The 26,075-nt window shown below is 47.4% G+C and overlaps 1 protein-coding gene across 1 annotated transcript in view; it reads left to right on the forward strand.

Moving 5' to 3' along the window:
- The window catches only part of TENM4 (teneurin transmembrane protein 4), a 792,673-nt gene that overhangs the window by 359,887 nt on the left and 406,711 nt on the right, over nt 1-26,075 (forward strand). Inside the window, exons 5-6 of the mRNA XM_011989697.1 lie at nt 14,950-15,237; nt 19,806-20,075. Coding sequence (XP_011845087.1) covers nt 15,015-15,237; nt 19,806-20,075 — 493 coding nt within the window. The 5' untranslated portion in view covers nt 14,950-15,014. The remainder of the gene's footprint in view (nt 1-14,949; nt 15,238-19,805; nt 20,076-26,075) is intronic.

The raw sequence follows: 26,075 nt of genomic DNA on the forward strand, positions 1-26,075 counted from the left end.
GTGTGTGTTTACTTCTATACTATTTTACCACATCTGCAGGTGAGTATACGCAGTCAAGACAGTGAACATTTCCATCAACATCAGTTTCCTTCATGGTCCCCTTTTATAGCCACACCCGCCTCCCTCCCACCCCTACCCCATCCCTAACCCCCTAACAACCACCAATCTGTTCTCCATTGCTAAAGTTTTATCATTTTTATTTTAAACACGCTATAGAAATAGAATAATGTAGGATGAAACCTTTGGTGATTGGCTTTTTGTTGACTCAGCATAATTCCCTGGTGATTTATTGGTATCATTAGTTCATTCCTTTTTATCATGCAGTCGTATTCCATGGCATTCTGTCATTGATTTAACTGTTTACCTGTTGAAGAATATCTGGGCTGTTTCCAGTTCTTGGCTATTATGCATAAAGCTTTTATGAACATCATTGTGCAGCTTTTTGTGTGAACTAAGCTTTTATTTCTGAAAATTAAATGCCTAAGAGTACAAGTGCTAGGTTGTACAGTAATTGCATATTTAGTTTTCTAAGAAACTGCCAACCTGCTTTCCAGAGGGGCTGTACACTTTTATATTCCTACCAGCAATGTATGGGTGATCCAGCTTCTCTGCATCCTTGCCAGCATTTAGTGTTGTCACTATTTTTTATTTCAGTCATTCTGATAGGTGTATGGTAATAGCTCATTGTGGTTTAATTTGAATTTCTCTGACGGCTAACGATGGTGAATATCTTTTCATGTGCTTATTTGCCATGTGTATATATCCTTTTTGTTGAAATATTGGATCATGTCTTCTGGCCATTTTCTAATTGGATTGTTTCTCACTGTTGCATTTTGAAAGTGTCACATATATATGTGTGTACACACACACACACACACACACACACACATTCTGGATACTAGGCCTTCCTTTGTTAATATGTGGTTTGCAAAAATGTTCTCCTACCTGTAGCTTGCCTTTTCCTCCTTTTAAGAGATTTTCAGAGCACAAGTTTTCAATTTTGGTTAGGTTCCATTTATCAAGTTTTCTTTTTTTGATCATGCCTTTGGTGTAAAGCCTGTGTCTTTGACCACGGTGCTCCACCGCTTCCCAGAGCCTGGAGAAGAGAGGTCTTGGTTTGGGAGGAGGTCTTTGGTTGCTTGTGAGGTTCTAAGGCATATGGAGTTTAGGGCTGCCAGGAAGGCTGTCACAGGAAGCAAGTTTCAGCTCACTATCAGGATGAATTGCCCAAGGCCAAGTTTAGAGAATGAAATGTATTAGGAGTAAGCTCCCTGTCACTGGAGCTCAAACAAGGGCTGGCTGCTATCCACGTGGAATACAAGGAATTCAAGCATCAGATGGGGCTTGGGCAACTGTGTCCCTCATGTTCCCTTTTAACTAAGAATTTGGGAGTGTAGTTTTTTAATTACCCTTGCCTGAATTGGAGTTTTTAACAATTATATCCTCCAGGTTGAGAAATGTATAAAGGCTTTGGGTGACAAAACCGAACCAGTCTCAAGAAGAGGTGGCCAACCGAAGCCACCCAGTCTGCCATTATCTTATCTAGGGACAGAATGCATGGAGGCCAAAGGCTTGCGATGGCACAGGCTCTGGGACTGGGGCCTATTCCTGGATCCCTGTTCCCATCTTGGAGTCAGCTGCACGCTGCCTGCCCCACCTCCACCCCAGCAGCCTCTTCTCCATTCAGACTGCCCTGGAGAATCCCTTTCTTTACGGCACTTATGAGACTTAATTACCAATGGCGAAGTCCTTTGAGGCCTTGGATGAAAGGAATGGGAGCAGCACGAGGCTTGATTAGGCGTGTAGAACTCTGGGCACAATTAGAGTCTCTCCATGAGAGACTGGCCCTGCCTTTATCTGTCTCCAGTTGTGTGTGACTTACAGCGGCTAATTATTGAAATAAAAGTTGCCTGGCCACCCAGCTGCTGGAAAGAGGGCCCTAATATCTATTAAGTCTGCCTTTAATTATTAGAGATGGAGGCAGCTTCAGGCAGTTAGGGTTTTCCTATCATTATGGGCCTTTTCCTCCACCCCTTTGAGGCTTGGATACTCAGAGATGTCAGTGAAATTCTGCCAAAGCTACATCTCTCTCCCTTGCTTTCTACATAGCATCCCTTTCCAAGATGCCTTTACTAATCCGCCCTTCCTGCTGTGAGGACCCCTATGCACACCTCCCCAAGGGCCTTTGCAATCATTGCATCTCACAGAACTTCGAGCCCTAGATGGAGTATTTTAAATTCCTGTGTGTGTGTGTGTGTGTGTGCATTTTTCTGGGGTATCAGGGCAGTTCTCAGGTATAGATTAAACGTGACACCCCCACACCAACCCATTTTGCAGAAGAGAAAACTGAGGCCATGGAAGGAAGCAGGATGGAGCTGACAGCTTCTGGCTCTTCACTTGCTGGGATGTGGCTGACCACCAGTCACAACACCCCAAGCCTTAGCTCCTGCCTCTCTAAAAACAAAATTTCCAGCAGCATCAGGAGGGCACAACCAGTTTCCCCCTTCACAAATCTGGGGAGCTTGTGTGGGGCCAAGGAAGTGGATTCATACTACAGGAAAAGAGCCAGTTGGAGGATGGCAAGCGGGAGGGTTGGCTCACAAAGGTTTCCAGCTTTGGGACTTTCATTAGGCAAAGAGAAAAATCAGAGAGCTTTGCACCTAGAAGGACCATGGAAGTGACATATGGAGAGTTGTATGTTTTTATTCACTTTGGTTCAACCCAGCAAACCCTGGATGTACCTCTTAGCTGTTCTTAGCATTGGGGAAGAATCAAGATGTTGTAAGTACCAATGAAGTTAATGATCCAGGTGTTTGGGCATTTTCCTAACAGATGATGAAATCGAGGCACAGAGCAAGTCCTTGGGACTTTCTCAAGGACATCCCACCTGCTCTAAGAGCCCATGTGAGCACCAGCTGTGGGATGGAAGAACTGTTCTGAGGTCACTTTCAAACCACTATTGTGGGAGCTTCAGTCATCACGAGTTGTGGGACGGCCTGAGTCATAGTCACTGAGGAAGAAATGTAAGGGCTGGGGGTATACAACAGGAAGTTTCTTCCTCTAGGCCTGTCCTGCCCCTGCCCCACCAGCAATGTTGAAACCTGTGTCAGCACTCCGAGCCCACACCAGTTGGGCAGCAGTTCTGAGCTTGATCCAGTTCCATCCCCAGGGCTCAATAGCAAAAGGCCTGGTGAACAGAGTGGCAATAGAGTCTTTGGTTTCTGAACAATCAGAGCAGTGGACCAGCAGCCATTAAGCATGTATGCACACATGTGTGCATGTGTACACACACACACAGACACACACATCACCTCCGACAGGAAGGACAGCCTGGGTAATCCCTGCTGTCCTCCCAGCAGTGATCAGAGGCTGATGGTGACCTCTAGATTTCTATCCTTTCTGCTGCTGTGATAGCATCAGTGTCAGGTATGCCCAGGGCATAGACGACATGTAAGACAAGAAGCTGTTGTGCACACAAAGTACCTTGATGGCACCCGGAGAAGCCATTGTGATATTGCTTCCCTGCTCAGCAGAGCATCTTCTCTGGGCCTAAAGAGCAGAAAGGATGTCTCTAAATCCCTCCTTACCCACAGACCCAAAGCTGTATGAATTTAGGCCCAGCGTCTGGCTGAGAAGACAGAGGAAAAGAGGGACCAACCCCTTCCTCCAGCTGTTGTGTTCAACCAAGAAGTTCCTTCAGGCTGAGGAGGCCTTTGTGTTAAAACTAAGAGTTTCACCATTTCCATAATCCTTCAACTGATGCCTGCCTTTCTGGGATGCTGGTTTCCCTTCTGTCTCTCTCCTCTCTCACCTCACAGAGTGGAGGCCTAATAGGGAGCCCAGGTAATTATAGGTTAAGATTGGACGCAGTAGGGGACGTGTGATTAATCAGCCTCTCTCCCTCTTCCCTCTATTTCCTAGTGTGGCTCCAGAATAAGCCCAGAGAAAGTCAGGAAAAAAAATGTTTTTACAGAGAATTGGCACTCCAATAAACTGGGTTTCAGGCTTGACCCTTGAAGGGGTTTTCTAGGAAAAGGGGTTTTCTAGGGAGAAGGAAGGAAGTACTTTTCCCTGGGGCCTGAAGTACAGAAGAGACAGGCAATTTCCCAAGGTGCCACTTACAAGGAAACTCAGAGTCCTAATGGCCCCCTGGACTTGGGGCCCCAGTGGGTCTGGCTTCCAAGAAAGCCACATGGGACTAAGTGCCCCAAGGGAACATGTGTTGGGTACAGGAGAAAGGGGTTCAGGGGGGACATTCAGGCTGCACCAAGAGGCTCCCAGTGGATTCCAGTCAACACAATGGGAGAGGCAGGCAGGCAAACAGGATCATCTTCCTCTCCCTGCTCTGTTAACCCCTGCTTGACTTTTCAGACCCGGCCCAGGGATTCCTCCTCTAGGCAGCCTCTGCTGCCCACCTCACCTGGTGCAGTGCCCCCCTACCCCGAGTGTCTGTGTCAGTTGCTCTTTTGCGTCCTTTGTGCTGGAATCACCTGTAGACGTGTTTGTCCTTCTGACATTGAGGGCTCTTCGAGGACCGAGACTGCATCCGCTCCAACCCCTTGTCCCCAGGTCTACCCTAGGATCTCATAAAGCCTTGTTGGTTGGGAAAGAGGAAACAAGGATGGACAAACCCAAGGAAAAGGTCACCAGAAAGGTGAGGGCTTGAAAACTGTGGGAGACATGTTCAATCTAAGAGAGGACACAAAGATACCCAGACCAGTCTGGTCTTCAGTCTGGAAGAGCTATTGCTGGGGCAAAGGCATTAGGCTTCTTTCCTGAGACCCCAAGGAGTAGAGCTGAGGCCTATGGAAGGAAGCTAAAAGGAGGCAGGTTTCAGCCCTCTGAGGCAGTAAAGTCCCCAGCTTTAGAGCTGGTGTGACCGCTCTGTAGGGATGGGACTAAGGAGGGTTCAGGCACCTGATGGGGCTTGAATCAGCTGACCTTTGATGTTGCTTTCAATCCTAACACATTTTCTTTCTTCTTTGGTTTTTTGTTGTTGTTGTTGTTGTTGTTTTTGAAACAAAGTGTCACTCTGTTACTCAGACTGGAGTGCAGTGGCTCCATCTCAGCTCACTGCAACCTCTTCCAACTCTCAGATTCAAGCAATTCTCATGCTTCAGCCTCCTGAGTAACTGGGACTACAGGTGTGTGCCACCACACTCAGCTAATTCTTGTATTTTTCGTAGAGGTGGGGTTTTGCCACACTGGCCAGGCTGGTCACAAACTCCTGGCCTCAAGTGATCTGCCTTCCTTGGCCTCCCAAAGGGCTGGGATTACAGGCGTGAGCCACCATGCCCAGCCTAACACATTTTCTGACTCTAAGATGCCACCATTTGTCAAAGGGAATTATTGGCTAGTATGTGGCTTTGGGGACAGGAAGGATGTGGACCAAGGAATCTGGAAGACACAGCTAACATAATGCCATCTGTTGATGGAAGGCCTATTGTGTCCCAGGCCCTGCACATGCCCAGCCCTCTGGGGGGTCAGGCAGCTCTGGTGGGAGCCCTCCCAGCTCCGCAGCTCAGGATCAGAGAAGCAGTGCCCATACAGCAGCTGTCTGCCCTTTGATACCTGGCCTCTGACAAGCTCTCTAACAGAAGGGCAAGATGGCTCCTGTAGACAGCGGCACCATCTGTCACCTGCCTGCCAGCCGCTGATTGGGGATGTCCCTGCAGCCAGGCTGGGCATGCAGCCACACTCCACCACACTCCCAGGAAAGCCCTGTCTCTGTCCCAACAGTTCTCTTTCTGTACAGGGCACGTGTCAAGCAGCAGCTGTAAAAGCACTTCTCCCAAGAGTCCAGGCCAGGCGCTGACTCAGTTCATCAGAAGAATTAATAATGTTTTTTAAAAAGGTGAAAGGACAAATAGAACCTTTAAGCCAATTAGAATACAGAATGACCTATGCAGGAAGTAGTGTAAGTTATGATTAAAAGCTTGAACCTTGGGGTCAGAGAGACACAGGTTTGAATCCTAGCTTTGTCACTTTTTTGTTGTGGCCTTCCAGGCAAGATACTTACCCTCCCTAAATCCTGGTTTCTTTGTCTATAAAATGGGGACGGTTTGGGTGTGGTGAGAACTCAGTGAGGTAATGCATATAAAGACCTTGCTTTTAGCCACCATTATTAGAATCACTGTCTCGCTGTTGAAAAAGGCCGGGGATTCCCCAAAGTGACAGCGCCAGAGAAATGTGCTCTGGGTGCCATGACAGAGAGTACAGAGGTCGGAAGCAGAGCTCCCGGATTCCAGTCCTGGCATGTTGTGTGAACTCGAGCGTCACTTTGCTACTCTCAGTTTCTAAATCGGTAAAGTGGGGATAGCAGTGCCTCCTTCTCTGGTTTGTTCAAAGCCCAACACAATACTTGGTACAAGAACAGGTACCACCACAACCCATCCTCCCCACCCTCACTTTAAAATAAAGGACTCAAAGACCACACTTCGAAGGAATAAGGAATGTAAAATTCACGATTTTACACACACACACACACACACACACACACACAGATGCTACCCAGGACTTATAGTTTGTGGAACACATTTTAGCTCTGAAATATTTATGGGCCCTTTTTGACACACAAAGAACTAAAAATATCGCCCTGTGCTTATGTTAAGGAAAACTTATAAAACTTTAGTCCAGTAGGAATTCAGTCAATTTCCTGGCTCGTTTCTGGCTGTATCTGAGGCTGCGAGGTAACCTGGGGTGATAACAGCCCCCATTTCCCTGTGGGTTTTGGCAGGGCCAGAGGTTTCTTGGAGCACTGTACTGTCTGCGGAAGCCTCTCTGCGAATGCTCCAGGCCCCTGCCCCTTCATAAATATTGCTGGAACCCATGTGAAGGGGCCAGGTTTGTTTCTTGAATTTCTCCTCAAACACCAAAAGCTTTATTTCGCATACCTCCCCTTCTCCCGGGCCCCACACTCTTGCCATTCTTCCAGACCAGCTCCAGCCTCCCAAGGCAGTAAGGCCTCTGAAAACTAGCTGCAGGGCACGCTCCCTACCAGCTCCTCCGAGTGCAGGCTCTCTCTGCCACATGCATTTTGCATTTTACTGTCCACTTACATTTACCATGTAGGGATGTTGCTTTATTTCTTCTACCAGGCTCCTCCCTCCTCACTTCTCAAGCTTTCTCTCCAACCTCTTTCCCTCCCCAAAGTCTGAACTCACGGAATGTAACTGGGCTTTTGTCTGTGCCAGGTTCATTTTTCCCTGCTGTGATCTGGAACAGTGTTTTTCAGACTGTGGGTTGGCATCTCATTCATAATTCTAGTTAAGTAGGGAAGAAAATATCAGATTTCACCCTTGCAGTAAGGTTCAGCATCGTTTCATGAAATTTTTGTTTTAGTTCAAAAATTGTAGATGTATATGTATCCCGGATTGCAACGTAATCCGGGATTTTTACTGTATCGGGGAAAAATACTGTGTATTTTTACTGCAGGCAAGAGAAATTTGAGAGCCACAGATCTAGACCTTTTTTCTCTCCTTACCTCAAAACTGTCTTTTCCTTGACATTCTTTGGTCTTCGTTTAGATGTCACTGTTTCTGGGGAGTGGTCCCTGATGGTCTCTCCACATTTGACCCACCTTGGCCTGGATGTGGGGCGGGCCTCTGTGGTGTCCTTCCCTGCCTCTCCCTCTGCCTGACTTGCCCACTGTATAGAAGCATCTAGGAGTCGGAAGCACATCTGTCTTGTCCTCTGATGCCTCCAACAATGCTTGGCACAGGAGGGTAGGAACTGGGAGTTGGGGGAGGAGAGAAGAAGGGCATCTCCTGTGATGCCTCCTTGGATCTTTTGCAGCACTTAGGACAGAAAAGGGACTTAGCAATGATTACCAAATGAATGAGCCTATGGAACTAGGTTTTGATCCTTTTCTTGAGGTTCAAATATTTTCTTCAGTTTCAAATCTACACCCTGACACTTGAAAGCCATGTGATCTAGAGCAAGTCAGTTAATCTCTGGGCTTGTTATCTAATTGATAAAATAGAGTAAATAAGAGAAAATAAAGATTAAAAGAATAATACCTAACTTACCAAGTTGTTATAGGGATTTGAAATAATTTACACAGTACCAAGCACATAAGGAGGTGTTCAATTAACAGTAATTATCTTACTGTTATTAGCCCTTTTCCTGTCTTCCATGATCCCCTGATCACCATCACCACCAGGGGGCTCCCAGGCCTCCCTACATTCACATCCCTGTTCAAACTTTCCAGATCCATCTAAGCCCAGCTTCATGTAAAGGAAAAAAAAAAAAATACTGATATGGTTTGGCCGTGTCCCCACCCAAATCTCATCTTGAATTCCCACATGTTGTGGGAGGGACCTGGGGGGAGGTAATTGAGTCATGGGGGCAGGTTTTTCCCATGCTGTTCTCGTGGTAATGAATAAGTCTCACAAGATCTGACGGTTCTATAAGGGGGAGTTTCCCTGCACAAGCTCTCTCTTCTCCTTTCTGCCCCCATGTGAGATGTGCCTTTCACCTTCTGCCATGATTGTGAGGCCTCCCCAGCCACGTGGAACTGTAAGTCCATTAAATCCCTTTTCCTATATAAATTACCCAGTCTCGAGTATGTCTTTATCAATAGCATGAAAACGAACTCATACAACCACCCAAACATGGATTTTAGAGTCAGAAGGTCTGGGTTCAGGTCTCAGCCCTGTCCTTTACTGGCTGTGTGAACTTGATCAAATAACTGGATCTTTTAGCCTGGTCTCAAAAATGAGAAATAATTATGGCTTTCATGGGGGTATGTGAAAAGCACTGTGCTCGATACATATGTCTTCTTCCCTCCTCTCGTCTGGGCCCACTCTCCTTCTCCACAGACACACCAAAACCAAGACCCACATCAGCGTAAGAACAAGCTTATAAAACTGCAGTTTATACTTTATCAAAGAATTTGTCACTGATGGTGATGGTCCTTAGGGCTGACACCCCAGAGAGATGGGGAGCTGTCACTGGAGGGCTTGTGACCTGCTCATCTCTGGAACCTCCAGTGCCCAGCACTAGACTGATCTGCAACAGTTTGTGAAAATGAACTCTTCTCTAAGGCACCTTTGTGGTGCTCAGGTTTTGCTTGGAGAAGAGTTTCAGAACACTGCACCATCTCTGGAGCAGGCTGGCGGGCCAAGTCCCTGCCAGGGTCTTGTGCGTCTCACAGATGGGGTCAGTGGCAGTGTGCTCTCCTGAGGGCCGCATGCTCTTTGTCTTGATTGGAGCCTCTTTGTTTAGCCTGAGGCCTGCAATGACTGAGCTGCTAGTTTGGTCCTTAGGTATGTATTTGCTACTTGAGCTTCCCAAAACATTCTCACCTGCCTAATTTGGTCTATGTTTAAAGTAGTTACATAATTTATTGTTTAGAAATAACAGCACAATAATAATGATGGCATTGACAGTAATGACTATCCAATCCCTTATACCAATTGAGTACATTACAGTTTACAAAACATCTAACAAACTCAGCCTCTTGGAATAAGTTAAACGTCTTGTGCCCAGGGCCACACAGCTAGGAGGTGGCCAGGACAGGCCTTACTCCTAACCTGGAGCTCATTCTGTCACTGTCAGGGTAGAGGGTTCTGGAAAGAAAGTTTGGAGTTGGACACATCCAGCTCTTGAGTCGGACACATCCAGCTCTTGAGTCTCTTTCTGTGTGACTGCAAGCCAGTTATTTTACTTCTCTAAGCCCCAGGCTCTTCATCAGTAAAATGGGACCAATTCACAGAGGCAGAAACGGTGAGAACTAAATGAAATCATCTCAAGCACTTGACTGGTGCCTGGCCTATGGCAAACCCTGAGTAAGTGGTGGCTGGTGTTATTATTAGTTCGATGATGATGATGATTGCTGAAAGCCAAAGAAAGTAAGGGGTGAAGCTGTATCATTGGTCAGGATCCTAACAGGAAACAGAGTTCGCTCTAGATGGCTTAGAGGAGCAGACTTTAATGAAGAGATGGAGGTGCAGCAGGCTCAGAAAGCCAGCCCTGATGGTGAGACACCTGGGCTCTAGCAACAGCAAGAAACTGGCACACCCCTGGGCCTGCACAGATGAGGGCAGGGGAAGATGTTAGCAGAGCCCAGTATGAAGCGGAGGCCTGGAGGAGGGGCTACCTGTGGGAGAAGGCATGGACAGAGGACTAGAGAGCTAGAGGGGGCAGCGAAGGCACATTCTGGCCTCTCACCTAACACGACCCTGCCCCCATCTCCTCCTGGTGCCGCCGTTAGGTGAGCCCACCCAACACCACTTGTAGAGGCTCAGCAGTGTTAAAGAGTATGGGACGTCTGGCAAATGGCAGGCAGCTCTGCAGGACTGAAATGGAGCGTGTGAGTCTGCGGGAGACAGGTTGCTCTGTGGCAGTGAGAGGAAGCAGAGAGAGACGAGGAAAGTTAGATCTCCAGAAGCCTTGGATGTCACGCTCATGGGTTTTACGGGGAACCCAGAGGTTGGCGGGTAAGGAGGGAGCAAACACGTTTAGGCATGGATATGTGCCATGTCCTTCTGTCCTGAGCCTGTGGCTGGGGGTTGCAGGTTCTGAGGTGGGCCCCTTCCCCAGCATTCCTTCTGTCCTTCTGCTGGGGAGCTCCAGGTCACTGCACTGAAGTCCCTTGCTCCAAAGGGAGCATTTCTCCACTGTCACTCCTCTTTCACCTCAACCTCTTCTTTCCCACTGTTAAATGCCAATTTGAGTGTGAACCGTACCTGACCTCTCACCTGTTCAAAAGCAGTAAATACTTGCTGAATTACTATATTAAGCCTAAAATGTGAAAAGAAAATGTAAAGGAAATGAGAACCAGGCGAATGTTCTCCCTGCCTCAGCTTTGTGACAGGGAAGCTGTGCGTTAGGTGTGTATGTTCTTAATAATCTGTGGTTACTGAGCCTTTGCCTTGATGCCAGTGTCTTCAGTCAACAGGCACACACTGATGAAAAGAAATAGTCATCCACCAATTTAACAGCCTAAAATGTTTCTCAGCCTTATTAACATATGCTTCTGAGGGGATGCTCCTTCCCCGGTTATAACTGACACCTCCCCGGATCTTTCTACATTATGCTTTTTAAAAAGAAAATGTGTTTGTTTTTTCTGATGATAATAATAGCTAACATCTATTGAGCACTCACTGTGTACCGGGGACTGTATATGCTAGGGGCACATATTAACTCATTTAATCCTCAAAACAACCCTAAGAGGTTTTACAGATGAGAAAGCGGAAGCACAGAGCGGTTAAATAACTTGCCCAAGGTCATTCACCTGGTCACTGGGGGATGCATACTTCAAGCCCAGGCTGCCTTTGAAATTTAAAAAGAGAATACATCTAAGCAATGCCTCTAATTCAGCCTTAGATTTACTTAATACTTTACTTAATTGGTAGTGAACTACTAATATTTTATGTTATTTAGGCTTAATAAGAAGACATGAAGTAGCTGCCAAGTAGTTTCATTCATGCATGCACTTAACAAGCATTTTGTGAGCACCGGATACCAAGCCTGCCTACCCTCGAGGAACTCTAGTCAAGGGGAGAGGCAGACGTGAAAAAAGATCAGCTAGTGGGCTGCATGTGCAGTGACGAAGCATCATACACACAGTCAGAAAGGCCACAGAGTTCACATCCAGGAAAGTGCCAGTGGCTCGGCAAGATGGAAGCGAGGTGAGCGAGAATGACAAGAGCCTTCATTTTGACGGGGAAACTAGAATTGACCCCAAAGGCTCAGCAGGGCTGCTAGAGGGCATAAGCAGGGCAATAGCATGACCTGGGCCTCAAAAATTTCCCTGGCACAGCCCATACAGCAGTTACACCCACTTGCTGAGTTCAACCTCAGGATCACAGTTCTTTCTCCTCTTTATATGCAAGGGCCATGTAACCTCGGGCAGCATACTTAACCTCACAATTTCTCATCTGCAGTCTGCAGAAAATCATAACACCTTTATCACAGGGTTGGTGTGAGGATTAAAGATGTTATATATAATCACAGTAAAAGTAAGCAATAATATTAGCTACTAAGAGTCTATTAGCTATAATGTTAAAACCATTATTAATATTATGAGTTGTTAATATGAGTTATTAGTGAATCATATTAATGATGGCTAACATTATGGAGTACTTATGCTTATTATTATCATCATCATTATTGTCACTCAGGGGTTAGAAGTAAACAGGCAGAGGCAGCAGTTGCCATAAATCCTCATTCAAATTATACCAGAACAGTGCTTTGGGTTGAAAGCCAGTATTGGGTCATGATATCAATTTAGAGTTATAATCAGTCATTTTTTTAAAAATGAAAGAGAATGAGATAGAACATATCAGAGTGCATTTCTCATCATGCAATAACTTGTGAATCTTTTGTTTCTCTTTTATGCATATTTCTCATCATGTAATAACTTGTGAATCTTTTGTTTCTCTTTTATACATGTAAACACACACATTCACATACATCAATGTGTGTAGTGGGTCACTATGTAAGATGTTATAAATTTTTTTTTTTTTTTGAGACAAGGTCTCACTCTTGCCCAGCAGGGAGTAGAGTGGTACCATCACAGCTCACCATAGCCTTGACCTACTGGGCCCAAGCTATCCTCCCGTTTCAGTCTCCTGAGTATCTGAGACTACAGGCATGTGCCACCATGCCTGGCTAAAGTTTTGTTTGTTTGTTTGTTTGTTTGTAGAGACAGGGTCTTGCTGTGCCCAGGCTGGTCTCGAACTCCTGGCCTATAGTGATCCTTCCACCTTGGCTTCCTAAAGTGCTGGGATGACAGATGTGAGCCACCCCATGCTTGGCCATAATATGTTTTTCTAATTATGAACTGCAGTCAAGAAAGTTTTAAAAACCCTGGAGTAGAAGGTGCTATCACTGATCTTCCTTGTGGTCCTGCTTCTCAGACACTCAGAGGACTATCATCTTGCCAGCTATTGGGAGACTGAGCATCAGGATGGCAGAGCTCAGAGCTCTGGGTTTGAGCCTCAGTAACCTAATTTGATTTCTCTGTGTCTTGGGTTGCACCCCTTGCCCCAGCATTAATTTCCAGGGATATTTTGAGAATTGGGAACCAAAATAGTGTCACCTATTCATCTTAATTGGATCTAGGTATAATCCCGAGGCATTGCAGTCTATCTAGTTAGTGCCAGCTTTGCAACTAACTCACCATGTGGCCTTAGGCAGGAGACTATATGGCCCTGGGTCACTGTAGCTTCATCTATAAAATGGGGATGAAAATAATTGTAATCTCTACTTCACAGTTCTTATGAGGCACCAATAAAATTACAAATGTTTGTACTCTTTGAAAAACGGGCCAAAGAGCTGTCTCTGATGTCCATGATCAAAGGCAGAATTTGGAAACTGTGAGCCTCAGAGCAAATTCGACTCAGCAGTCTGTTTTGTTTGGCCTGCAAAGTATTAAAATTAAATAATAATAATAATGGATCAACATCTTAAAGTCATACATTTTATATCTAACTCCAAATTTCCAGCTTGTCTTAAAAATTCACAAGACACCACTACCCCCTAGACATTCCCACCCATACTCCCACTTTGCAGCACAGGCAGGCACTTGGACAGACCCACCCTCCCAGCTGTCAAGGCCCCACCCTGGATACTGAGGTCTGATGTTGGCAGCATTTATCACAGCTCTTGCTCTGCTGTTTCTCTAATCAGACAATGAAGCAGGGGAATGCCTTGTGTACCCATGCTGCTCTGAAAGCTGGAGCAATGGAAAGCCAGAACTGAGCAGGTTGTGTTTCATAAAAACTAAGTGATGCCCTATGTCTCTGTGGAGGATATTCTGCTTTCCTTCTGTATTGAGCTCCTGGCCCTGTATGGTTGTGTTTGCTACCCCAGAGCTAAAAGAAGACATTTGGAGGGAGAAAGAGGGTGCTATCACAAGTCAAAAATCCAGTGGTGTCAGTGTAGGGCAGAAGGGTCAAGATGGGGAAAAGAGAATAAAGGGTTATTAGGAGCTTCCCACCAGTCAGACCCCCTAACAACACCCAGATGCATGGGGCAGACACTCGGCTGCCCAGTGCTGATGGTGGCACTGATGAGATGGGCAAGTCTGGAGGTGAGGGACATTCTCTGAGTAACTGCAAGGGTACTTTTGTGTACTAAGAGTAGGACGGAGACATCTCAGGGAGGCAGAATGGAATAGGAAAAATGCAGGCTTTAGTGTCAAACAGATCTGAGTTCCAAACCTGGCTTTGTTACTTGACACCTAAGTGACCTTGAAGGGGGTTCTGAATCTCAATTTTTTCATCTGTCAGATGGGGATGGTTAGCTGGTTAATGAAACACATCTTTATTAGGCACCTACTGTGTACCAGCTCTTGCTCAAGGTGCTAGAGACCAGGAGTGAGCAGCACAGATAAAGTTTCTGCTCTCAAACAGCTTACAGGCTAGCGGAAGGAGATGGGCAAAAAGCAAATAATTATATAATCATCTGGTGGTGGTTAAGTGTGGGTTGGTTGTTTATACCTTGGCTCGTTTCCAAAAAAGGTTGGAGAGAGTAATAACATCTCGGAACGTATGAAGATTTACTAAGATAATATATGCAAAGTGCTTACCCCAGTGCTTGCGTGCAATCATCCATCTCACAGATTTTTAAGGAGCCCTGGGCTAGAGCTGGGTCAGGCCCTGTTCCACGTGGGATGTGACGGGAATCAAACAGGCTTGGTTCCTATCTAGGGATATTACTAACCACCAGTGCCCTCTGGCCTTTGCTGTCAGCTTCCTTGGTGCCCATCCCTGGAGGAGGCCTCTTCAAGGTGAATAGGCTAAGTAGCAGAAAGGGACAGGATTTGTAATTAGAGGCCCTGGGTGCAAGTCACTTACCGGCTGCGTAGTGGTGGAGCGGTACTCTCACCTCTGCTGCCTGGGGTTCTCTGTCCACACTGCTGCAAGGGTTAATCCAGGATCAGGATGAACCTGGGAATGTTCTCTGCCTCTCACGCCCTATCTTCGGTTTCCCTGGCTCTAGACCACTCGGCCCTGAGTGCGGCGAGGACCCTATTTGTGGATGTGGAAGAGCGCGGGCCGGAGGCCATGGACGTGAAGGAGAGGAAGCCTTACCGCTCGCTGACCCGGCGCCGCGACGCCGAGCGCCGCTACACCAGCTCGTCCGCGGACAGCGAGGAGGGCAAAACCCCGCAGAAATCCTACAGCTCCAGCGAGACCCTGAAGGCCTACGACCAGGACGCCCGCCTAGCCTATGGCAGCCGCGTCAAGGATATGGTGCCGCAGGAGGCCGAGGAATTCTGCCGCACAGGTGAGGGCAAGGCCGAGGGGGCGGGGCCTGGGCGCAGGGGAGTTTGGCTCAGGTAGGCATGGGCTCGGGTGGGCGTGGCGCAGGTGGGCCTGGGGCAGGTAGGCGTGGCACAGGTGAGCTGGAACACCAGTTGGGGTGCCATATCAACAGCAAGTCTCTGCCATTTGGGCACTTGGACCTGGAAAAAGCCTGCCCTGTAGTTCATTCTTGGTTCATTTATTTTCTCCCTTACTCACTTCCCTGGCATAGTGAGGTGGTTAGGAGCTGGGCTCCAGTGTTTGTCTACCGGCCTAGAGCTGAGTTAGGCTTCCCTCTAAACCTCAGTCCTCAACTGTTAGATGGGCGTGAGAAGCCTCCCTACTGCATTGAATTGTCGTGAGGACTTAATGAGATGGCCTTTCAGTGGTAAGCATAATAGCAAGTAAGTGCTGAATAAATGTTAGTTCCTAGTTTTGCTATTCATTCAACAAACGTATTTAGCAGTTTCTTTGTGTCAAGCCCTGTGTGATCTTGAGAGGAAGACCTTCCTGAGATAGTTAGACATGAAAACTTAGTAATTTGTAGGATATCCTGGTGCCTGGCTTCCTCTCCTGCACTTTCTACCTACAGTAGTCCCCAAAGCCTATCCATCCTGCCCCAGTATTCAAATCCATCCTTCTTAGCCATTCCCTCTGACACTTCCCAGTGCAAGCTATTATCATTTTTCTTGGAGGATTAACCACAATCACCCCCCTTCACCCAGAGCTGCCTGCCTCGAGCCATTCTCTGTACTGCAGCCAGATGAAGCTTGGGGGTGACTCCCTGTTGCCCTTCAACTGAGCTCCCCCTAACATAGACCACTTTCCTCAAATCTGTTCCTGTTTCTCTATACATTTTTTGTCCCCTGACTCTCCACACTCCACCACTCATGAGTCAGCCCTGCTGAACTGCTCAGGTTTCCATAACTGTTATGATATTTCTTTCCTACCATGGTGCCTCGGTGATTCCTGTTTTTCTGCCTGCAAATGCTTGAGCCCTCTTTGATGCCTGTTGGGTCATGACCAATACCTGACAATTTGTGCAGCCCATTCTGATTTTGCTCTGCCCTTCTCCCTCTTCACAGACAGGGTCAGCTGAGCGCTGTGCTATGTAATTTATATGCATTTTGACAATGTTATTTAATTCTTACAACAACCCCAGGGTGAATCATTTGCCCAAGATCACAGAGGTAAGAGGAGCTGGCCACACACACACACACACACACACACACACAGAGCACACCTATGACCTCTTCATTTCTATTCTCTCCCACAGGCCTGTATCCATGTGAAAGCTGACCTGTTAGCAGGGCTGCCTGTGAGGCTTGAAAAATGAGCAGTCTCTTTCCCAGCTTATGGTTAAGGCTCCAACTCTGGCATCAAACAGACCTAGATTTGAATTGTGGCTGTGCCATTTTTACTATTCTCAGCTACTTCACCTGTGCAAAGGGATAAACAGTGCCTCATAGGTGGTCAGGATTGATGAAAACTGTAAATAAAACACTTGACACCAGTACCTGGCACAGAACAGATGCTTCAGAAATGTTGCCTGCTATTAATTGTCATCTCTGGATCTCACTGAAGGGAAGAGACAAAATGGTCTCTGAAAGCTTTCCTCTTGCTCTGTCCTGTCCGTAAGTGACAGAGCTCAGCCCTGGCTGGCTTGGACCTAGCACATGAGGCTCAGGGAAGGGGTAGCTCCTTATCGTTGTAAATAACAAATAAGCAGTCTCATCTCATAGGCAGGCATGTGCGTAGCAGTTTACAAAATACTCTCCTTCGAATTATCACCCTGGATCCTCAAAAATCCTTTGAAGGTAGCAGGTCATAGATTATCATCCCATTTTAAAGACAAGAACATTGAAGCTCAGGTGATCACCAGCCCAAGATTGCACAGCTAGATGTTGAGTGAGATGGGATGTCAACTCGTGCCCTGAGCCTCAGGAAAGAGGCCAAAAAGGACATAAAGCAAGTAAACCATGAGGACTTCTTAAATTGGATGAAGTAAATCTTCCAAACTCACACATCAGAGGAGCTGACTGTCTCAACAGGACCATGGAACCCTTAGAGTGAGCCCTTACATTGCATTTCTCCGGTCCAGAGATGTCTTAGCTCACCGGTATTGATGCTGAGTCTGGCTGCTTAAAAGGGTATGCAGGACAAGCCATATGGAAATCAATGCAGCCCAGACTGTTTGTTGCAAATAAATTTGATTTTTCACTTAATGTAAGAGTCATTCTTCATAACATTTGAGTGGCTTCTCTTTGAGAGGGCCAGCCCAGCAGAGAACAGATAGAACTGTGGATGGGGACAGGGGGCGAGAACAGGACAGGAGAGAGGAGCATAGATCAGAGAGCGGCCAGGGAGTGTGATGTGCAGGGAGAGCGGGAAGCAGACTGAGGAATTTAGGCTCTAATTTAGCCTTTTCTTTTTCTTAGGTGAGCAAAATAGGAGGGCAGGTTGGAGTAGGGCACAGAGGAGTGGTATGCAAAGTGGCTAACATCTGGGTGGCCCAGCCTCTAACCAATCAGAATGTCTGCCTGGCCACTGAGCAGAGCCCACAGGCTTCTATTATGCCTGGTCCGCTGACATTAACCCTTTGTTTAGTAACTGGATCATGAGGAGACTGTGGGTATTGGGAAAGGGCTGGAGCAGCCAGAGCAGAGGCTGAGAGGCACTGGGTGTGGAAGGAGGCACTGAGGTGGCTTGGCACAAGTTATTTACCAAGCTGTGTGGAAGTACTTCATGGCTGTAACCTGACATCAAGGCTGTCCCAGCCTGAGCCAGCTGAGTGGGAGGCCTGAGGCACACCTCCACCCACCACCACAGCCTAGCGCAGCAGCTTGCATTTCAGCAGCACCCCAACTGGTCTCTCCTCCCCAGTTTCTTGTCCCCTTATCTGTTGGCCAAAGTACTGCCAGAGTGCGTGCGTGTGTGCACGTGTGCGTGTGTGTGTGTCTGTGCACGTGTGTGTGCACGTGGGTGCGTGTGCCCGCAGGTACATACGTGTGTGTGGGGTTACCTAAATTTTACAGGGCACCTACTCTGCCGCAGGTGTGATAGGTGTTGGATCCAGATAACTAGCACACACCGGGGGAGCACAGGGTTATCTGTAAGAGTGAGACACACCATTATAATAGGATGGCATCTCTGCTGGCTCCCCTTCTACCTCTCCGGCAGTTCCCTCTTGCTTTTCTTTGTAGGCTTGTCCTATTCAGTCCTGGCCTTTAAAGCTTGGCCATCCACCTCTTCTGCCTTCTAACTCGTCATTCTCCACATTCACTCTCATTGCAAACCTCTCCTCTGAGCTCCTCACCCCAATATCCCACCTTCTGCCCCTGCACTCCCAGAACACTCTCTGTGATCTCCGCACTTTGAACGTGCACACTTAATCATGTGTTTGGTTGTGTCTCCCCTACCCGCCAGAGAGTTCTGTAAAGTTGGGCACCGTATCCTATTCACTGCTGTATCTCAGTACAGGCCCAGGGCCAGCGTGACTTGGTTTAAACGTGGATGCTGCCTGATTATAAGTCCAGTTCTCCAGATCATCACTGTAAGTGGGATCTGACCCTTACTGCCTCTGTATACTCCCTCTTCCTTTTCCCTGCAACACATTCCTGAAAATACTAGAAAATATGGGAGAAGCTGTCCCTGAATAGACATTGAATTCACATGCAGGAGTGACAGGGAGGTTAGTTTTCCATAAAGTCAGCATTCTATTTGTCACTCAAGTACTAATCCTAGGTGACCTTCTCTCACCCACGTCCTCCCCAGCCTCTGTCCTAGGCATTGCTAGGCGTGCCCGAGCCCTCAAGAGACCTGTCTCTGCCAGTTCCCCATCACAGACCCACTTGGAGTGAGGAAGCAGCAGCCAGAGCCTTTTTCCTGGTACAAGGCTGACTTTTCCCTGCCAGTCCCCATCTTCTTCACTCTCAAGCTTCAGGCTTTCTTGACCTGGCCAGAAAGGAACTTCTGGCCCCAAGGGAGCCATTTAGATCTCATTGACTGGGCTTCTGCCCTGCTCAGGACTTGCTGACCATCCTCCCTGGAAAAGGAGATCTGAAGCCCTCGATTCATTTTCACAAGCATTTATTGAGCCCCTTCTGAGTACCGTATTTTGTTCTAGGAACAGAGATTTAAGAATAAGCATAAGCAAAACATGGTGCCTGTGCTTGCTGAGGTCACCTTCAGCAGAGGGTAGACCCTGAAACAACTCTACTGTGCAGTACGACCAGGCCCAAGGACTCCTGAAGGAGCCTGGAAAAAGTGACAATGAATTCTGCACAGGTGTTGGTATTGTGGTAGACTTCACAGAGCAGGCGCAATTTGAGTTGAGACTTAAAGGAAATGGAGGGTTCAGGCTGGTGAAGAGGGGGCAGAAAAAGCCCTCCAGGCAGAGGCAATCACTTGAGCAAAGGCGTGGGCATAGAATGCCACAGCAAGTTCAAAGAACGACAGTGAGTCCTGGGGTAGGAAGGCCCGGCTTCAGGCAGAGGCAGAGGCAGACCTCTTCTCAGTGCCCTAACCAAGCTCACCTGTGTTTCCTCCCAGGTGCCAATTTCACCCTGCGGGAGCTGGGGCTGGGAGAAGTAACGTCCCCTCACGGGACCCTGTACCGGACAGACATTGGCCTCCCCCACTGCGGCTACTCCATGGGGGCCAGCTCTGATGCCGACATGGAGGCTGACACGGTGCTGTCCCCTGAGCACCCCGTGCGGCTGTGGGGCCGGAGCACACGGTCAGGGCGCAGCTCCTGCCTGTCCAGCCGGGCCAACTCCAACCTCACGCTCACCGACACCGAGCACGAAAACACTGAGACTGGTAAGTGGCTGGTTTGGTCTGTGCCGGGTGCCTGGGTGGTGGAGCTGGGGTTTTATTTACAATATTGATTTCCTGCTCCATTGCCTGGGGCTCTGGTGAAGTTGGTGAAAAATTGCTTTACTCTCAGGGATCAAAAGTCAGAGTCTCTTGCAGAGTCATGTGAAATGCCCACCCATGAGTGACATGCCAGAGACTGGGTCGCTGCTCTTTCCTTCCAGATTAGGGAGGCACATAAAGCTCTGGGTCGTTGCTTATAAGGTGCCTGTGTGCAGGGGAGAAGAAAGGGCATGGGGCAGTGGTAACAGATTCCCCACAGTTTGTCCTCTACCAAATCAGCAAGGCCTGGTCCTGCCTGAATCCTGCTCGTTCCATCTCTAGCTCCAGGTGCTCAGCAGTCCTGGGCAACCTCCAGGAACACTGTCCCACATCAGCATCTTATGTTGTTCAGAGGATGACTTCCAAACAAAAAGTGTCATTTGGGGATAACTTAAAACTTGAGGTTTAGGGGAGATGTTGTCAAAGGGTACAGAGTTTCAGTTAGGAGAAATAAGTTTTTGAAATCTATTGCACGGCATGGTGACTATAGTTAATAATAATGCATTGTATATTTCAGAGTTGCTAAAAGAGTAGATTTTTAAATATTCTCACCACAAAAAAATAAGTATGTGAGATGAGGAATATGTTAATTAACTTTAGTTAATCGTTCCACAATATATTTATGTATCAAAATATCATATTGTGCCCTATAAATATATATAATTATTATCTGTCTATTAAAAATAAAAAGAAAGTGAAAAGACAAAAAAAATAAACTTTAACAATTAAAACTTGAGGCTTTGCTGCAGCTTCCCCCAATCCCAGGAAGTGCCAGCTGTACACTCCTTATTCCACTCTCCTCCCTGAGGCTCCTTCCCAAGGCCTGAGAGAGGCTGTGGGAGGAAAAGATGACACCTGGTTCACACGCCTCCTTTTCGTGGTGAAGGAAAGGGGGCCCAGTTTCAGTGTTTTCCTCTTTCTCCCTTGGGACCTTGCTGGCAAAATTCTGAGGGGCTCTGAGTCTAACGTGGTCCTGCGTGGAGACTAGCTCCCGGGGGGAATCTCCCCTTCTGTGTATTTCATGCCTTACCAGCCCCTGAGCAGCTTTGCTGAGCCAGGTCAGCACCAAGGTGGGTCCTGCTGAGGCCTGGCAGCAAAGGAAAGAGTGGCAGAGCCCAGGAACAGCCCCAGCACCTGGAGGGCTGTTTCTGGGAAACCCAGTGAGGAGGAGGTCCGCTGGTGCTTCCATACCAGAGCTGGCAAAGGGGTAGGGGAGGGCAGTCTGAATTATTAATAGAATAGGAAGCACCTAGCCCAGTGCCCCCTGCTGGCTTCTAGCTTCAAATGTAGATCCTCGTGATTCCTGCCCCAGATTCCCCTGGATCAGGGCGGGGAACAGGTCAGAGATGAGGCTTAGAGGGGTTAGTCTCTGAAGAGGAGGCTCCAGCTGAGTGGTGTAAAACCAAGATGGATCCCCAGATTGGGGATGGGCAGAGACCACGCACGGTCAGGGCCAGGTGGGGAAATGTATCCCCTTAGGGTCCAGAGTCCCATGCAGCAGAGTTCCAAAGGTGCATCCTGCCACCCCTCCCAGAGGACTCATGTGTTCGCCTAGGGAGCCTGCATACTTGTCTACGTGGGAGGGTGGCAATGGCTTGGGTACTGGGTACTGGCTTGGCAGTGTCACTCTCCCTTGGTCCCCAGTCAGCCCTGTGAAGGGGCTAATGACCTCAGTACCAGAGGAGTTTCCCTCTCTCTGGTGGGAAAGCACCCACACTCCCTCAGCCACCTTCCCAAGGCCATACCCAGCCAGCAACCCTGCCTCTCCCCACCCCCACCACACACTGAACTTGAACATTAAATTGAAGGGCAGTGCAGGGCCTGGCACAAAGAGAATAGGGTATGTGCCACCACACCGCAGCAGGAAGGGAGCCTCAGTTCTGGTACTGGTCTAGGGTGTGGCATTGGGTAAATTGCATCCTTTCTTGGGACTCAGTTTCCTCATCTATAAAATAAACAGTTTAAATGAAAAGCATTCCTTGATCTGAGAATGTTAGTTCTTAGATGGGGTAGGGGGCTGTTCTGTGGTCAAATAATGTAGGAAACACTGAATCAAACAAACTTAAACCAGTTTCTTTACTCCAGGACTTCTTAGAGTTTTTCAGATGTTAATGTGCATGCTAATGGATAAATTACCAAGGGGGGATGTATGCAGCATTCCCCAAATCGATTTGACCACAGAACTCTTTTATTCTCAGAGCATCTGGTGGGACCAGTATTCTAATAAACAATTTTTGGGTCTAGCTGAGCTAAATGACCTGTAGGCCCTTCTAGATGCAGAATTCTTGGATTCTAAGTGCATGCACAAGATGAAGGTATGCGAGAGGAAAATGATAATAATAACAGCATTAATACTTAATAGTTGTGTGGTTGGGCGTGGTGGTTCAAGCCTGTAATCCCAGCACTTTCAGAGGCTGGGGTGGATGGATCGCTTGAGGCGTGTGTCATGGTGATGCACACCTGTAATCCCAGCTACTCAGGAGGTTAAGGCAGGAGAATCACTGGAACCCCAGAGGCAGAGGTTGCCGTCAGCCAACATTGCACCACTGCACTCCAGCCTGGGCAACAGAGCTAGACTCTGTCTAAAAAAAAAAAAAAAAAAGTTGCTGCCAATTACCTGAACCTAAGCACAGTGCTAACTGCTTTAGCTGTATTATCTCATTTACTCCCCCTACAACCCTTTGAAGAAGGTTTCATTATCCCCATTGTTGCACACAGTAAGGAAACCGCAACCCAGAGAGGTTAAGAAACCTGCATAGGACACACAACTAGCAAAATGAGATTGGAACTCAAGCCTATATGACTCTAAAATCTTTACTCTTATAGCCCTAGTTATAGTGAATTCCCTCTGTAGCAAGACACTTGGGTTATTTTTTCTTTTGAAGCCGCCTTGCCATGGTGACAAATGATCATTTTCCATAAAGTCATGACAGAAAGAGGTGCACACTGCCCACATTATTGTATATTCCCTGAGAGCTGAATTACAGCTGAATTAAGCCTCTGTTGGGTGATAATGACATATTCACTAAGCCTGAAGAGTTTCAGCCTTTGATAATGGGACGGAGGAATGGCTGCCTGCTCCCCTGGCCATGTCGTCATCTCTTTATGATCATACATTTCCACACTGGCCACAGAACTCAAAGCCTCACTGTACTCAGGGTAGACGGGTGGGCAGAGGAGGTAGGCAGATGAATCTAATGAAGGGCTTCTGTTTCCCACATCCCTTCCAAGCCTGGACTCCCTGAACCTAGATTCCCCCTAGGTGCCCAAAGGCTGTCTACTTGTTCCCGGTTGGGAAGTTACGTTAACAGCTTTGTTATGCAGTACTCAGATCTAAATAATGACAGCAATCATGGGAATGACTCCCTTTTATTCACTGATTAGGTTCACGTTCCTCTTACACTATTATCTCCCCAACTTATAGCTGAGGAAACTGAGGCACAGAGAGATTAAAGGCTGTGCACAGGGCCACATATCTAGTTGAGCTGGAGCCAGGCTCTACTACAAAAGTCTTGGTTCCTTTCACCCTCTCTCTCCCTTTTCTTTTACCTTCCCCCTCTCCCATCTTTCTGTAGTTCCGCCTGACCTCATCAAACCCCTGGCCCCAGCCAGTGCTCTCCTTTTCTTGTGATGGGAACTCAGATCTCACCATCAGAACAGGGCTCAGTTCCACTGGACCTGTCAGTCAACACATCACAGTGTGGTCACTTCTCAGGGTTAGAGCAAAGCCAGCAACCTCATGCTATGTGCTTACCACTGCACGTGAGCAATTGCCTTAATCCCCCTGGCAACTCAGTGGCATTCCCATTTGCCGAATGGGAAACCCGAGGCTCCAAACCGAGACACAACAGCCAGCAAGTCACCAAGTTGGCAGAGCTTAGATTTGAAGTCTGGTCTCTTTGATGGCCTGAGCCATCTCTATAGTCTGAGCCCTTTGCCTGCCTCCGTTTGAGTCTGCAGGCGTCCTCAGCTATCAATTGAGACCACCAAAAATGTGCAACCAAGTTCTCAGAGATCCTTACCAGATAAATGTGAAATGTGAAGCATAACCCCAGCAACCTCCAGCCACAAGAACATTTACTCTGCCTCCACACCAGGCCTTGCATTAGTCAATAGTAATTGTCAACAGTATTGATAGCGGTGGAGGCTTTTGCTGAGGTCACAGTGATGCTGCATGCAGCTGCCATCAATAATAACTTTTATGGGGTCCATTAAAGACAATTTCTGCCCCTGAAGGTTAATGTCAGCAGCTTTTATGTCACTGCTTAATATCTAAAATAAATACAGAATTGACTAGGTAATGTAAACACAAATCTTCCTACTCAGGGCCTTCAGGCAGAGCCAGCCCTCAGGCCTCTCCTCTCCTGCTGTGAGGGGCCAACAGGCTTGGGGGGCAGTGAGAAGCTGGCATGTCAGGAACACAGTCGGTATGCAATAGATGTGTTTTAGAAAGCAGAGGTTGCAATTCGAGCTTCACTCCCAAGCACTGGGTCAAGCTGATGCTGTCTTTTGTGAATTCATTCTGTAATTCGTCCCACAACTGTGCTGAGCTTCAGTGTGCAGCATTATTCAAGGATGTGGACTCTAGATGACCAGTGAGGGAGGCAGGGCTACGAGCACCTTGCAGCTCTTTAACGGAGGTGCAGCAGGCAGTGTTGCAGAGTGGAGAAAGAATGCTAGTTTCAGAGTCCAATGAGGAGACCTGGCCTCAAGTCCTGGTTGTACCAGTCCCAGCTCTGAGATCTTGGGCAAGTCATTTCACCTCTTGGAGCCACAGTTTTGTCATTTTAAAAAGAGCATGTCAGTGGTTACCAGGGATTAAGAAGAGATGTTGGGGAGTTACTGTTTAATGGGTACACATTTTCAGTTTGGGATAATGAAAAAGTTCAGAGATACATAAAAGTAATGGATGCACAACCGTGTGACTACACTAATGCCACTGAACTCTAGTCCTTAAAATGATTAAAAAGATCAACTGTTATGTATTTTTCACATAATACAAAAAATGCAAACACAGCATGCCATCTTCCTTCCTTGAAGTGTTGCTGTGAGTCTGTACTACAGCATTTGTGAAGCGTCTGGTCTGTGTTGGGCCTTAATTCATGGGAGTTGTTAATATTAATTTTTTAAAGAGCTGGATGATGACAATAAAGGAGCAGTTCATTTTGCCCTGAGGGTGCAAAGGCTCATTCCTTCATTCCACTCATGTTATGCATGGGGCTTGAAAGCCTAGTAGGATTTCACTGAGTCTGAGGGATCTGAGAGAAGCATTCCCAATAGAGACAACTGCATGAGCCAAGGCTTGGAGGCATGCAGAAGCATGGTGGGTCTGGGGAACAGTAAGAATGTACTCGTGATTTAATCCCAGAGGCAAATTAAGAAATCTACTTTGAAAGGAAACAATGAAGCAGAATCACAGTTACCCCTGCCCCAAATTATCAAGCAGTCTGGTGTCAAAAGGGAAATTATTGGTTAACCTAATTAGGCAGCCAAATTGCTCATTCAGAGTCAGTAGATTAGGTGAGCATCTCCAAAGTACAGTGAGAAAGGAACTCATTACCAATTAACTCCTTTTATCCTCTGCTCTCCTTGGCCCCATACCCATGAGACTTGGTTTTAAAAATATATAAGAATATCTATCATTAAGTCCCAGAGTGGTCAAAGTACTGCAGCAACCCAACCCATTGTACAATGGGACACCATCTTCTAGGATGGGAAGTTAGATCCCATCCACTAGGGTAGGAATTGGGCCCCACATTTGATTACTCTTCTGCTTTGGGAGCCAGTGCACAGCCCTCTCAGGAACGCAGAGGGGCTCCATGCTTTCAGGGAATTAGAGTGTCCTACCAGACAGAGCTATCCACGTAAACCTTGTGCGTGCTGGAAGCCCCCAGGCTCCCAAGA

This window comes from Mandrillus leucophaeus, unplaced genomic scaffold (genome assembly GCF_000951045.1).
Source record: "Mandrillus leucophaeus isolate KB7577 unplaced genomic scaffold, Mleu.le_1.0 Scaffold360, whole genome shotgun sequence".
Classification (NCBI taxonomy): domain Eukaryota; kingdom Metazoa; phylum Chordata; class Mammalia; order Primates; family Cercopithecidae; genus Mandrillus; species Mandrillus leucophaeus.